Consider the following 14,806-nt stretch of genomic DNA (forward strand, 5'->3'; position numbering starts at 1 on the left):
CAAAACCTACACCTTGGGTCTTGTCTGGTGTGGTAGATCTGAGCCTCTATTGCTCTGGTGTTTAGGGCCTGTTCCTGTGCAGCCAGGATGAGAGCCTCTGTGCTGTCCTTGAGTCCAGCTTTTTCCAGAAATTAGTAGGATTTCCTGATATCAGAAACTTCAGTTATTTGTCGGTGGTACATCCCATGAAGGGGCTTGTCCTCCCATGATGGTACCTCCAGCACCTCGTCCTCTGTTCCCCATWGTCTGAGACATTCGCTGAGCACATCATCCTTTGAGGCTTTGTCCTTGATGTATTTATGTATCTTGGATGTTTCATCCTGGACAGTGGCTCTCACACTCACTAGTCCTCTGCCTCCTTCCTTATGGCTCGTGTACAGTCTCAGGGTGCTGGATTTGGGGTGGAACCCTCCATGCATGGTTAGTAGCTTCCAAGTCTTAACATCCGTGGTCTTTACCTCCTCCATTGGTCAGCTAATTATTCCTGCAGGGTATCTGATTACCGGTAAGGCATAGCTGTTTATTGCATGAATCTTATTCTTGCCATTGAGTTCGCTTCTCAGGACTTGCCTTATTCGTTGGAGGTATTTGGCTGTGGCTCCTTTCCTTGTGACCTCATCCAGGTTCCCATTTGCTTGTGGTATTCCCAGGTACTTGTAACTGTGCTCTATGTCTGCTATTGTTCCTTCTGGGAGTGAGACCCCTTCTGTGTGGGCGACCTTCCCTCTCTTTGTAACCATCCGACCACACTTCTCTAGTCCGAATGACATCCCAGTGTCAGTGCTGTAGATCCTGGTGGTGTGGATCAGTGAGTTGATGTCTCGCTTGCTCTTGGCGTACAGCTTGATGTCATTCATGTGGAGGAGGTGACTGATTGTGGCCCCATTCTTGAGTCGGTTTTTTCTGTGCCGTGCTCATGTATTTATCCATGTGCCCGCTTATCTTAGCTGCTATGATGCCTGACATGAGCTTCCATGAGAAACATGTTATTGGCTGATAGTTGGATGGGACTGAACCCTTTGAGGAATCCTTCTGGATCAGGATTGGAGATGAGGCATCAGAAATTGTCACATGCAACTCAAATCTAATGTCATCAATTTAATGTCTTGAATCTCACCAAATGTTTTATTCCAGAATGACATAAGAGTTTGCTTAATGAAGCTAAAGTCTGTCATCTTGTCCTGTTTTTGCTCCTACAGTGAATGATGTGGAAGAAACAGAGGGGCTTCCATCTCTAGACAAGCCCGGCTGGTACTCCCAGGGCAATTGGCCACACCTCCACGAGCTGCTCAAGACCATGACAGGAAAACTAGAACCCAAGGTAAGCTGTTGACTGATAGGAGCAAGCTGTCAGACATGTAGTAGAAAGGTATCTACAGCTCACTTTGAGATTGACTCAAAACTTCAGTCTTTGGCAGAGAATAAAAGGGTGAGGACTCTGTGATAAATCAGCTCAGAGATTCACACACGGATGTTGAAGTGGAGAAACGTGGCCCTTGGACAGACTGTTGAAAGGGCAGCTCTTTGCCAGCATACTGGGAATTTATTCCTTGTAGAGTCTCAATCTTGCAACATTCTATTTTCAATGTGAAACACAAGACGACTATAAGTTTAATTTCTTTTGTCAGATATTCTGACTTAAATTGTGTTCTGTCATATTTTGTGCAATTCCAAAAGCTGGGAATTGAGCCCAGTAATCAGTAACCACTCTGTTTTCTGTGTATCTAAGTAAATAAGAGATTACATACATTTTCTTTTGAGTTTATTTAGTAAAATTATTGTTTTGTACAACCTAAAGACTGTTGAACATGATTGTCTCTACAACAACTACTACAAACTGGCTGTGCTGTGGTGGTGAAGGGGTTGAACACAGCCCACATATGGAGGCCTTAGTCCTTGACGTGGCTGTCGCAGGTTCGATTCCCGGCCTGGTGACCTCTGCCGCATGTCTTCCCCCTCTCTCATTACCCACTTTCCTGTTAATTAACTATCAAATAAAGGCCACTAGAGCCAAAATAAATCTTTAAAAAAACAACTACAAACTGATATTTTCAGTGGATTGTATGTTGTTCAATTGTGTCCCTTCAGTTGGGAACATCATTTACATTTTGTTTCAAAACAGTTTTCCTAGCTGAAAAAATACTTTTTGGTCCCTGCAAACATCCAACCCAATTATTGTGGTAAATTGGGTTGACCTTTCTATAAAATGCAACTTATTACGCAAACAGTTGTGCAATTTTGCCAAACCAAGGGTACATATCCTGAAAAACCCTCTTTTTTGAATCTTAAATAATTTTTGTGTGTATTTTGAGTGTCTAGGAGTGCAAAAAGATTAAAACGTATTCTTTGCCAGTGCTGCATAAATATGCATAATCTCTTTGGGTTATATTTTTCAGTAATAATATTTTTCTTGACTATGACATCACCCCATTTACTGTGGAACTGCTAAGCAAGGTCATGATTTTTCCTAATGAACTCTATGAATCCGCCATTTTTTTCCTCAGCAATTTTGCAGTCCAAGTTCAGTTATGTCGACATTGCAGGCAGAAAACTCAAAATATAGGTTGTACTAACATGACTCCTTACATCATCCCTCGGCTTCAGAGCCTCTTTGAAGTTTCTGGTTAAAAGTAATTTTTCTTGGGAATGTACCACATTAGTGGGGAAAGTCAGTTTGCACCGAGCACTTAAGGACCACTGCTTCAGCAACGTTTGCCAGAATCAAGGGATTTTCCAAAAGACTTTGTCTGATTGAGGCATCAGTTCCTTCTCTCTACTGACAAGGTATACAGTGAAGTGGTAAGCTCCAGTTAAAGATGGCAAAGCTTATGTTAGAGATGAATGTTATTTATTAATAAATGACGTCCTAGCCATTGGTTGATAGTAGCATTGAGCCTTATGCTCCTGCTAGTGCTGTGCTAGCTTTTAGCTGCCTTCTTGAGGATATAAATGTACTACATATCTTGCTTATTTTTGCAATTTTTGTCTTGGGAAACAGATGCAAATGCATTCAGTGATGTTCTGGACACTCGCGTTAGCCTACTCCTTAGTTATGTTGAGGCTTTGTTTACTTCATTCATTTTGTGGTAGCATTAATATTTTAATAGGCATCTGACATGCGTAGATACTATAGTTAAGCAACTATATTGTAGGGATTTGGCATGTGTAAATACAGTTATACCTTCATCGGATGCATTTATTTGAATGTGTGGTTCTGCAGGTTTATCTTCATTCTCCTGCTCTGGGTCAGACTCTGACTCCAACATGGAAGGTTGGATGGACAAGTCTTCCATTGCTGACATCTTTAATAAACTTTGTAATATATAGTTTTTCTGGCAGTAGATAATCTTATCGCTACTATTAAACTACAAAAATGGCAGAATGGGTGGAGTGGAGCACTCTGCGACCTGGAGTGGGGCGGGTCGTGAAATGTCTCATTAACATAAAAAAAACCCCGCATCAAAATGAGTCGCTGTAAAATGCGCCTCACAATAGGGTAAACGAAGGATCTGTGGAGCTACAATAACCAGTAATTCAGACCAAAGCATTGAACTTCTGCTTTATATGCCTTAAGTGAATGATTTACATGTGAAAAGAGGTCCTCACAGAGAAACATAAGACATGGGAATCTAACTTCATGTTGGCCTGACGTGCACGTTTTTGGAGGGAGGGGTTTGACTTATTTTGGCTCACTCTAATCTTAGCCAACTATTCCAGTAGAGCATATGGAAAAGAAAACATTTAAATGTAGCTCAGTGTTGTGTGCCTTATGCAAACAGAACAGACAAGCCAAAAGTGTCATTACAAACTAGGCAGATGCAAACCTACTCGGACTGAGCTGGCACAACTTGTCATCATATACATCCCTTCCTACTTTCCCTGCCCCTCCCCTCAGCTCTGTGCTCAATGCCCCTTTGTTCTCAGCCATGTGGAGAAAACTCTCATGGAATCTGGTGTCAACCTGCGCTTAGATCTTCTTTAAACAGACCTCTAGGGTGATCCAAGCTCCCTGTGTTTTCACTTTTCTCCACTTTAACCTGACAGAGCTGTAAGCAGGTGGGCTGAATAGAGACATTGAGGGAAGATTACGGTACACGCAGCGCAGAACCTCTTGCCAGACCTGCCATGACCCCCACCGTTCTAGGGGGTGGATATGATCAGGACACTGGCTTCAAGCGTGACCAGTTTCTTTAAGAGAGTCTGACAGAATTTAACTTTACGGATAAAGGCTGTGGTCATTCTTCATCAGCATCACTAAGTGTATTGTCAGACCTTATAGACTCGGTTGAATTGGGGACCAAAAATAATACGTTTGTTCTAAAGTGTAGTACACTTTCTCACTGCGTTGCATCAAATTAACCAAACTCTTTGAGCAAACTGTTCCTCTCATCACCTGTGGGGATACTGCACCAAGAACCACTGAAGGGAACAATGAAAAAAATTCTGAAGAAGCAACTGAGCACAACTTCCTTCCTCAGAAAATATAAGCAAAGATGGAGTGGTGTCAGATTTTAACTGGTGGAGGATTTTTCTTTTGTGTTTGAAAAAACGCCATGAGCCATTTCTCACACTGGTGCTAGATATGCAGGTTTGTTTTGGTTGCAGTTACTCAGAATGCCCTGTGGTTATGGAGCGGTTTCTGGTCCACTGCAAGGCCTTCTCTGTAGGCCTGAACACTAGCAGAATCACTAATATATACACTGCTCAAAAAAATAAAGGGAACACTTAAACAACACAATATAACTCCAAGTAAATCAAACTTCTGCGAAATGTTCTGCACTATAAGGCGCACCTAAAAACCTTCAATTTCCTCAAAAGCAGACAGTGCGTCTTATAATTCGTTGCGCCTTTTATATGGACCAATGTTGAGCCACAACAGGTCTAGCAACTACGGTAAGCAGCCGCCGACTTCATTTTCCCCCATAGAAGAAGTGGGCGATGCATGCTGGGATAGTTGTCAGAACGCTGGTTTGTAATCTATTAATAAAGTTTGACTGACCTATCTACCTACCGACCTGATAATCAGGTCGTCTGCAGGTCATTTAGCACCACGTTCTCCACCAACATGCTGTGTGCCAATGGAGAAGGGTGACCATCGTCCGGTCCAGTCGCAGAAGGCTCTCCTCGCCAACCGTTGTTACTGTTTTGTTGATATTCACTTTAGTGCAGCTCCATCTAGTGGATGCATAATGTAACTCCAACCTCTCTTGCAGCGTCTATACCATGCGCCTTATAGTGCGGAAAATACGGGGTATATATATATACATATATATATAAATTAGAGGTGTGCCGATCGATCGGTCACCGATCATAATTGGGCCGATTTTCGTGAAAAAGTGCATGATCGGTGATCGGCGATCATTGGCTCGCTGCCGATACCGATCACCTGCATCTCATTTCTCAGCCTGCCTGTGCAGCTGGTCTCCTCTTTCCTTCACCATGTGCAACCGCGCAGCAACAAATCCTAAGCGATGTTGAACTATAACGCACTGAGTGACTGGGGAAGTTTGCGTGTTGCGGCGGAAAATTGAAGCACGTCAAAATACATCAACACAACAAAGCTAATACGACATAAAAACAATGCCATACTTGATAGAGTTTGGCTACATCGAGGCTCACTGCAGTAAAAAGACATACGGAGGATCAGATAGCAGGTAAAGCAGAGCACAGCTACAAACACTCACCCAGATTAGCATGACGGACAGAAAGCTAAACAAATAACCCACAAAATTATTTAAGTCTTCGAGCTGCGATGTAAGATGCTGGTTCTGCTCTCGCTGCTGAACCGCTGCTACGCTACAGGTAGCGTAGCAGCTGTAGCTACGCTACCCTAACCCGCTTCTGCTCCACCTGGTAGTGACTCTCACACCAAACCTCTGTTTAAAGCTGCAGCATCTAACCTAAAAAATACATTTTACATACGTATTAAAACTTTCGCTGTCCTAACATGAGACAGATAATCTCTAAAAAAATAGTCAATCTCCTCCCTGCTCTGCATAATTACTCCACTCGGTCAGAAACAGCCACTCAGAACTAGCAGTAGTCAGCTAGCCGCCATGCTATCAGGAAGTTTTCATTCAGTAACTCTGGATTGTTTATTGTAATGGATCCTATATTTGCCTTTGAATGTTAAGTTTTATACTTGAATTTTTTTTGGCAATGTTGAGAGGTTTTATTTTGACTCTTTGCATTATTTAGCCTCTTCAGAGCCTTCATATGTTATCAGTCTGTTAAAGATAGTATTACCGATAGCAGTACAATTTGCACAATGCCTGTTTTGTTTAGTTTTCTTCTTGGAGAAAGTAATTAAAAACAAGTTTTTGTCTAAATTAAGGTGAATTCATGGTTCCTTTTTCCACATAATGTAACCGGTAGTGTTTATGATAAAAAAAATGTAAAAAAATTATGTGATCGGTATCGGTGATCGGCCCTCATGGGTGATCGGTATCGGTATTGACAGGAAAAAACCTGAAAACAGAAAACAATATATCTGACCTGAACCTTCAGAGCCACATCAAGACAGTCACAAAGTCGGCCTTCTATCACCTGAAGAACATCTCCAGGATTAGAGGACTTAAGTCTCAGCGAGATCTAGAGAAACTCATCCATGCGTTTATCTTTAGCCACATTAATTACTGCAACAGCGTCTTCACAGGTCTGACTAATAAATCAATCAAACAGCTGCAGCTGATCCAGAAGCTGCTGCTCACATTCTAACTAAAACCAGGAAGATAGAGCACATAACACCAGTTTTAAAGTCCCTACACTGGCTCCCTGTAGCTCAGAGAACAGACTTTAAAATAATGTTGTTAGTTTATAAATTACTGAACGGTTTAGCACCACAATACATTAAAGATCTCTTATTACTGTACCAAGTGTCTAGACCCCTCAGATCTTCTGGTTCTGGTTCTGCTCTGCATCCCCAGAACCAGAACCAAACAAGGAGAAGCAGCATTCAGTTTCTATGCACCACAGATTTGGAACAAACTTCCTGAAAACTGTAAAACAGCTGAAACACTGGGTGCCTTTAAATCTCAAATTAAAACCCACCTGTTTAGARTTGCTTATGGCTAAATTGCGGGTTTTAATGTCTTAGGTTTGAGAATCCTTGTAAGATGCTAAAACTCTGAGGTTTGAGAATTCTTGTATGATGTCACTCTGTTAAAACTGTTCGAGGAGACCCCATAAGGGCAAGTCCTCAYGTGGATCGATGTTTTTATCTTTACTTTTAATAATGTTTTTATCTTTTTTTAATCTTTTTCAAAATCTCTTTCTCAGTGTTTATTCTGTTTTTATTTTTAATTATGTGAAGCACTTTGAAATGCCTTGCTGCTGAAATGTGCTATATAAATAAAATTTCATTGTTTGTGTTGTAGTACTCGAGATCAGTCTTTTTTTGATGGCGCTGAGGACTCTGCATTTTATTTCAAGACCAGTCGAGACCTCAACTGTGAAAATATCACTAAACGTACAACACACTGTCCAGTTTATTTATTAACATTGTGTCATGATCTGTGTTTCTGTGTGTTTGTTTTTGAGTTTTTTTCTGCGTGATCCTGTTCTCTGTGAGTCTCTGTCTCTGCGTCTTCCCCGTTGATTGTCCCAGTAGTGTCTCGTTCCCTTGATTGCCCCGTGTGTATTTAGTCCCACCTGTTGTCTGTGTTCCTCGTCGGGTCCTTGTCTAACGTACGTTGTATGTCGTTTGTCTAGGTCTTCGTACCAGCCTGTTTCAGTTAGCCATTCAGTAGAACTGTGTAGTCCTGAGTCGGTTAAACTGTAATAAGTCGTCATAGTAGAACTGATAAATCCTATGTCGGCGCCAGCTCTCTAAGCAGTCGTTTCCTGTTCAGTTGCTACCACGGTTAGCCTATCTCCGCTCACCGTGCTGCTGTCTGTTTTCTGGACTGTCGAGCTGTACATTTATCATTAAATCGTCATTTTTCTACAACCTGGGTTCAGCCTACGTCTCTCTTCACCACCACCAACCATGTTACATGACACATTGTTGTTTCAGTGGATGCAAAACGTACCGATTAAAATCCAAGCAATAATGTGTTTCCGTTACTCCCGCTCCCCCTCTCCACCTTTCACTCGTACGTGGCGCTCCAAGACATGGGCAGTGGTTTTCTCTCAGTGGCAAACTTGTTCTATTACTGTCTAATCATCAGCAATAGAATAGCGCTGCATAAATCATAAGAACTCCGATGGCTACAGCTAACTCAGCATCGCTTCGCTTTCACAGACGGTGGGGACAACGTCTAACTTTTTTCGTCACTTAGAAAAGTAGCTCAAAGAAGGTAAGCTCCGTTGACATGATGCTAGCAAAGCTAGCAGTACAGAGACACATAAGCATTTGTGATGGAAAAAAAGTTATCACTCACTGCACTTAATTATTGTGCGGAGGTGTTGACTGAGTGTTGTTGACTGAGTGTTGACTGTCGCATATATGGGACAACGCTGTGTCCAAAAGTCTGCAATATAGTGATGTGAAATTCAGTAACAGTCCGATTCTTCTGAACGGCTCTTTACTTAGAAAATCTGACTGCGAGTGTTACTGAGAGCCGTTCTTTGTTCTTGTAATGCTCTGCGTACACTGCAGTAGCTATCATTATTTTATTTAATCATGTACATTGATATTTTTTTAATTAACAAATAAAACACAAGAACGAAAGAGCACGAGATCATGCACATTGCTCTGATTGTTTTTGTTCAAAGTGGCAGCTGTAATGTCTGCCATGGTGTCAGACTGCCTTGCTTCATGTAGCGGGAGAGGATAAAAACAGTCACGGTGAGCGCCTTGTGCTTGGTTACTTCTTTGTTGCTCCTTGGTTAGTGTTCATAGTTGAGCGTTATTTACCGTCCGGGCATTGGCTCAATTGCTATGTTTAATGGTGCAGACAGTGATGGTTTATGACATGAGTAATATGGGCAAACACCCAGGGCGTTATCTTTTTAGGGTTGGCACGAGACCACCGCAGAGTGTAGCACAAAGATGGAAGTACTTCATTTTAATATTGGTAAAATTTATTAAGTATTTAATATCTAGGTGTTTCTATGGGAATATGGATCTTTCAGATCAATTTTGATCATATTTCACCATTTTACCGTGTCCTAGCACGGGGCAGTGGTCTTGGTCTTGACTCGGTCTCGGACCCTAAAAGTCTTGGTCTTGACTCGGTTTTGATACGTTCTGGTCTTGGTCTTGTCTTGGTCTCGAGTTAGGTGGTCTTTACCACAACACTGACATAATATATGTATTATATCATCTAAACACCAGAGCAATAGAGGCTCAGATCTACCACACCAGACAAGACCCAAGGTGTAGGTTGTGCAAGGAGGCCCCTGAGACAGTCCAGCACATAACAGCAGGGTGCAAGATGCTGGCAGGGAAAGCGTACATGGAACGACATAACCAAGTGGCGGGCATAGTGTACAGGAACATCTGTGCAGAATATGGACTGGAAGCCCCGAGATCAAAGTGGGGAAAAACCCCCAAAAGTGGTGGAGAATGACCGAGCTAAGATCCTGTGGGACTTCCAGATCCAGACAGACAGGATGGTAATGGAGAACCAACCGGACATTGTGCTGGTGGATAAAACAGATCCCAGGAACAAAATCAGACATCTCAGTCCAAAAATGTGCAGTTCTAGCACAGCCAAGATACTGGAGGAACCTTCAAGCTCCCAGGCCTCTGGTAGAGGACCCGAGCTCAGAGGATGAAACAGACCACCCATGGAGGGTGAGAAGGGAATTTTTACAACTTGATTCATGTTTCCTCAGTGAAATGTTATTGTTCTCTATTCTTTTTTTACAACATTTCTCTTGTCTGCGCTGCTTCGCATGTATGGATTATCGGTGTTCCGTCCAATCAGATTTCAATATCCAAGACAAACCTTATTCTGCCCAGAATTTCAAAGCCTGAAAAAAATCTTAGGTATGAGAGGTTTGATCGTACTGTGTGTGGCATCTAGCCACATGGCAGGAGCATCAAACACCACATGAACTGATTTTAATCAACAACATTCTGAATACAGACAGAAAATCATGTAAAACCCCACCATGTGAATTTAGAGTAGACAAACATGGCTGATGATGTAAAAGCAATGGGAATAGTTCATGGACTTATTTTAAGCAATAAAGACGTAACAAAAAGAAAAAAACATTGGATAAAGGAGTGGGGCAGCGAGAGAGCAGCTCTATTTGCTGCACTATGATATGGAGATGAGTTGTTCTGTTTTTTGTGCCATGGGCACAAAATAACAGATGCATTTAACTAATTTTAAAACCAGGCATAGTAAATGTTTTACTAGTCACAATTACTGAAATGCATCTGGCTAGGGTCAGTGTCAAGGCTGAATGACTAAAATATTGTTATAGTAAACCAACTTATGTCAAGTTAATGTTAAATAACTGAAAAGATACTGGATACATCAATGCATTAGCAATTTTGCTCCAACCCCTCTCCTTGTCATTTCTGTTCTTATTCCTTGCATGAAATGTTGGATAAACATTCACACTTGCTGCTGAGAGCATGGTCCCTATGAGACAGCTGAAATGAAATGGTGTTTTGTCCTGAATTTACAGGTGGCGTATTTTGGAGATAGCATGAGGTCAGACATATTCCCTGCCACCACTTTTGGGAAGTGGGAGACTGTGATGATAGTGGAAGAAATGGAGGGAGAGGGCATTCCGAAGAGTGACGCAGCATTGTCCAACAAGACTCAGGTGGAGCCGCAGGAGAAAAGGGGAAAATTTGAGGTAAGTTTGATGACTGAGGAAGCGGTTTCCATTTAGCAACCATTGTTCTTTCAGTCCTTTCCCCCTGTTTGAAAATCTCCATAAAATGAATGTTGCTGAAAATGTGTAAAACAAATGGAAATTAACCACATAGAAGAAAAACTTTTACAGAGTGCGGCCTTTTCTGTCACACAGCAGAAGATGATATTAATCAACAGAGTTCCAATTTCCAGAATGAAAAGTCAGCACAAATGTGGCAAACGAAGGCTTGAGTTTCCTATTTTTCCTCTGCTTCACAATCTTATGTGTCACTGTGTGTCTGATTTAGAGAGGAAGTCACATTCAGCTCCATTAGGGTTGACCCAACTGACCATCCATTTCATGAGAGAAATGCAGCGGCAGCACATTGGGCAACCCCAGCATCCATTCCCCTTTAACTTGTGCGATTTTTGTGTTTCAGTTGCATAACCTGGCTCTGAAAACAAAAAAAAATTAACCTTTTTCATTACAACATACAATTGGGTAGGACAAAAAAGTTTGACAGCAAACACTGCAGGTCGGCTTAGTTGGCAGAAAACATGTTACGTATGGTGGGGGATCAGTGAGGCTGAGGTCCTCTTCCTCTTGCATGTGGGAATCTAGTCAGAGTACATTGCACAATGAATTTCTTGAAATATCAAGTGGACTGATATTTCAGTCCTGTAAAAGACTGGGTCCTTTCAACAGTAAGGCAGTTCAAAGGCACATCATAAAAACATACAAAGATGTAGAAAATACAGTCAACAATTGTCAAGTGCCATCTTTGCACACATTTTGTCAAGTGCAGTCATTACACATCAAAATGTTGATTGTTTCATTGATAATGTTTCAAAAGCAACTCTAAACAGGTGGGTTTTAGGCTATATTTAAAAGCATTCAGTGTTTCAGCTGTTTTGCAGTTTTCTGGAAGTTTATGATTTGTGGTGCATAGAAGCTGAATGCTGCTTCTCCATATTTGGTACTGATTCTGGGGATGCGGAGCAGACCAGAACCAGGATCAGAAGATCTGAGAGGTCTAGAAGGTTGATGCAACAGCAGATCTTCAATGTATTGTGGTGTCGACACAGCCATTCAGCAGGGGCACCGCCAGGAATCTTGGGCCCCCTGACAAAAAATTTGTTTGCCCCCCCCCCTCCACCCGCAGCTGCTGTTAAAATTTTTTTAGTCTATTTGACCCATAAAAAGCGTCACAATTTTAAAGGCTGCATCTGCCTTACTTTCTTTGGTTCAATTCTGATAATTAACACATTATTTACTGGTCATGAATTTAACATCCAACAGTCCACATCCAGTATGCAAGTAGGTTGCTTACATTTTTTCTATTAGTTTTTGATTCTGAAATGTCTCCCCATGAGCAACAGTCAAAGGTCACGTGCAACTACACATAAAGCAATCCAGACKTCTCAAAAATGTTATGTAGTTGCATTTTATTCAAGCTGCAGTACATAACTTTAATAAAAATAATGTTTTCTCCATATTTGTTAAAGCTGTCACTATGTCTTAGCAGTTTGTTATGAGACAGATAATCTGAAAACAATCAATCTCCTCCACCTCCTTCCTGAATTACTATTACTGGTTAAAGTAATGCACCGTTCTGACCAAAACAACCAATCAGAACTAGGTGGACGCTCTTAGTGCTGTCAATCAACTTCATTCACTCACTGCTAAATGTGCTAATGGTGGAGAAACAACTTATCATTACAAGAAACCGTTTATCTACCGTCATTAGTAGCTATGCTAACTAAACTGAGCATTCACAGTTTGAATCTGCACAGCTCTGTGCTATGCTAGCTGCAGCACGGCACAAATCAAGGTGGAGCAAGGATGAGCAGCACCACATGAGATTGTCATTGACAACACTAAAACTCTCCTGCCTCTGATTGGTTGTTTCTAGCACTGGGAGAAAGCAGAGGAAATAGATTTTTCACAGATTACCTCTCATGCCATACTGTCACAACATAATGACAGTTTTAAAAACATGAAAAAAATATTTATATAAAAGTAACATACTGCACCATTAATTTTACTCAGGAGAGGACGCGTTAGGAGGGACATGGGTTAGAGCTGCTGCTGACCGACACTCATTTGTTGTTAAGTGGTAAAAGGTACAAGGGACAAGTTAAATATATGAATGTGTTGGTAATTTTTTTCCTTAATTCATTAAATGCTAGTGAAAAGGAGTCAAACAGTAGTCTGTAGCTAAGCTAATAATGCTAAATGGTTGATAATCTCACAGTCTACTCACCTCTCTTGGAGAAAAACTGTTATAAATTAACACTCTTGCCTTTTTCTCTCCCTCTCTTTTTTTGGAAAATCTGATTTTATAACTTTTCTTAGCAGCATAGTAACTGCCACAGTCGTTCATGTCTTCCACTGACTGCTGCTAACAGCGTCACTCTGAAGCGCTCCAAACAGGAACTAACCATTTGGGGGGTTCAGGGTAAATATGGATGTGTGTTTTTTGGTCTGGGAGTGGGAACATTACATTTTTACTGCTAAAACAACCTTTAAAAATGCAATATGATTCATTTTGTTATTGACAGGGCCCCAATTTTTTTATTTATTTCTATGAACAAAAAATAAATAATTGTTTGTCAGGGCCCCTAGAAATGTGTCATCACTTTTCCCTCCTATACTGGTCCCCTGCTGTTCAGTGATTTATAAAGAAAAGGTTATCTACTTTGGAAGTTGTCATAAGGGTGCGGTGAAAGAGTATCCATCCATCCATCCATTTTCTTGCACCCTTTTTCCCTCAGTGGGGTTGGGAGGGGTGCTGGTGCCCATCTCCAGCCAACGTTTCGGGCGAGAGGTGGGGTCACCCTGGACAGGTCGCCAGTCTGTCGCAGGGCAACACAGACACACACAGGATACACAACCATGCACACACACTCTCACACCTAGGGACAATTTGGAGAGGCCAATTAACCTGACAGTCATGTTTTTGGACTGTGGGAGGAAACCGGAGTACCCGGAGAAAACCCACGCACACACAGGGAGAACATGCAAACTCCATGCAGAAAGACCGGGAATCGAACCCAGAACCTTCTTGCTGCAAGGCAACAGCTCTACCAACTGCGCCACTGTGCAGCCTGGTGAAAGAGTAAATTTGATTAAATGTTTCTGCTGTGTTGTCTGTGAAAGAACATTTTATGATAGTAGCTGTTTTGCTAAGTGAGTCAGTGGAGACTGTACTTTCAAAGATAACTGTGAATTTTGTTTATGGTCTTTTACCTAAAATAACCAGATATTAAAAAGAGGTAAAATGACCCAAAAAGATTAGATTGTAATTTATGATATTATGAAATGATTAAAAGCTTGCTGTCAGTGTTGGTGTCAGACATAGGAGCCGGAATAGGGGGGGCCAAAGGGCCATTACCCCCTCCTCCCAACCACTTTACGGCCCTGCTCTGCCCGTCTGCTGGTGCCACCAGACATTTACACAGACTCTGTGACAAACTGTGACTGACATCTCTCTATGTTTATATACAGAATGAAAAGAGAGCACAGATAAAACCTACAGCACTGAGATCTGGACCAAATCTAAGGCTCCAGATCATAACAGTCACTCAAAGGTTTACCACATGCACAGCTATGAGTCGGGTTAGGATCATGAACCGGTCTGACACCTGAAAGAAGGCTCTGGCTCTGATCCGGTCTGTGTCTGGAACAATTCTGCCTAAAAATTAAATGAGAATTCTGCATTTGTGCCACATCTGGCCCAAATGTTATATTTATAGAGCTGTGGTGACGTTTTCTTTCTAACGGCGTTGGGATGAAAAAAAAAGACATCGGGCCTATGTCCAGATCATTTTTGCTCGAGTTGAAAAATAATTCAACTTGAATCTCAGCCTCGCACACTAGCTCCGGCTCCTTCCCCACCAGAGAGGTGACGTTCCACGTCCCAAGAGCCAGCTTCTGCAGCCGAGGATCAGACCGCCAGGGTCCCCTCCCTTGGCTGCCGCCCATAGCACAATGCACCGACCCCTTTGGCCCCTCGGACAGGTGGAGAGCCCATCGGAAGGGGGACCCA

General features: G+C 41.9%; 1 protein-coding gene across 1 annotated transcript in view; it reads left to right on the forward strand.

Annotated features, from left to right (window-relative positions):
• nt5dc1 (5'-nucleotidase domain containing 1) overlaps positions 1 to 14,806 on the forward strand; it is a 125,394-nt gene that overhangs the window by 100,367 nt on the left and 10,221 nt on the right. Inside the window, exons 9-10 of the mRNA XM_008398592.2 lie at positions 1,200 to 1,321; positions 10,585 to 10,758. Of these exons, the coding sequence (XP_008396814.1) occupies positions 1,200 to 1,321; positions 10,585 to 10,758 (296 nt within the window). The remainder of the gene's footprint in view (positions 1 to 1,199; positions 1,322 to 10,584; positions 10,759 to 14,806) is intronic.

This window comes from Poecilia reticulata, linkage group LG21 (genome assembly GCF_000633615.1).
Source record: "Poecilia reticulata strain Guanapo linkage group LG21, Guppy_female_1.0+MT, whole genome shotgun sequence".
NCBI classification, from domain to species: Eukaryota; Metazoa; Chordata; class Actinopteri; order Cyprinodontiformes; family Poeciliidae; genus Poecilia; species Poecilia reticulata.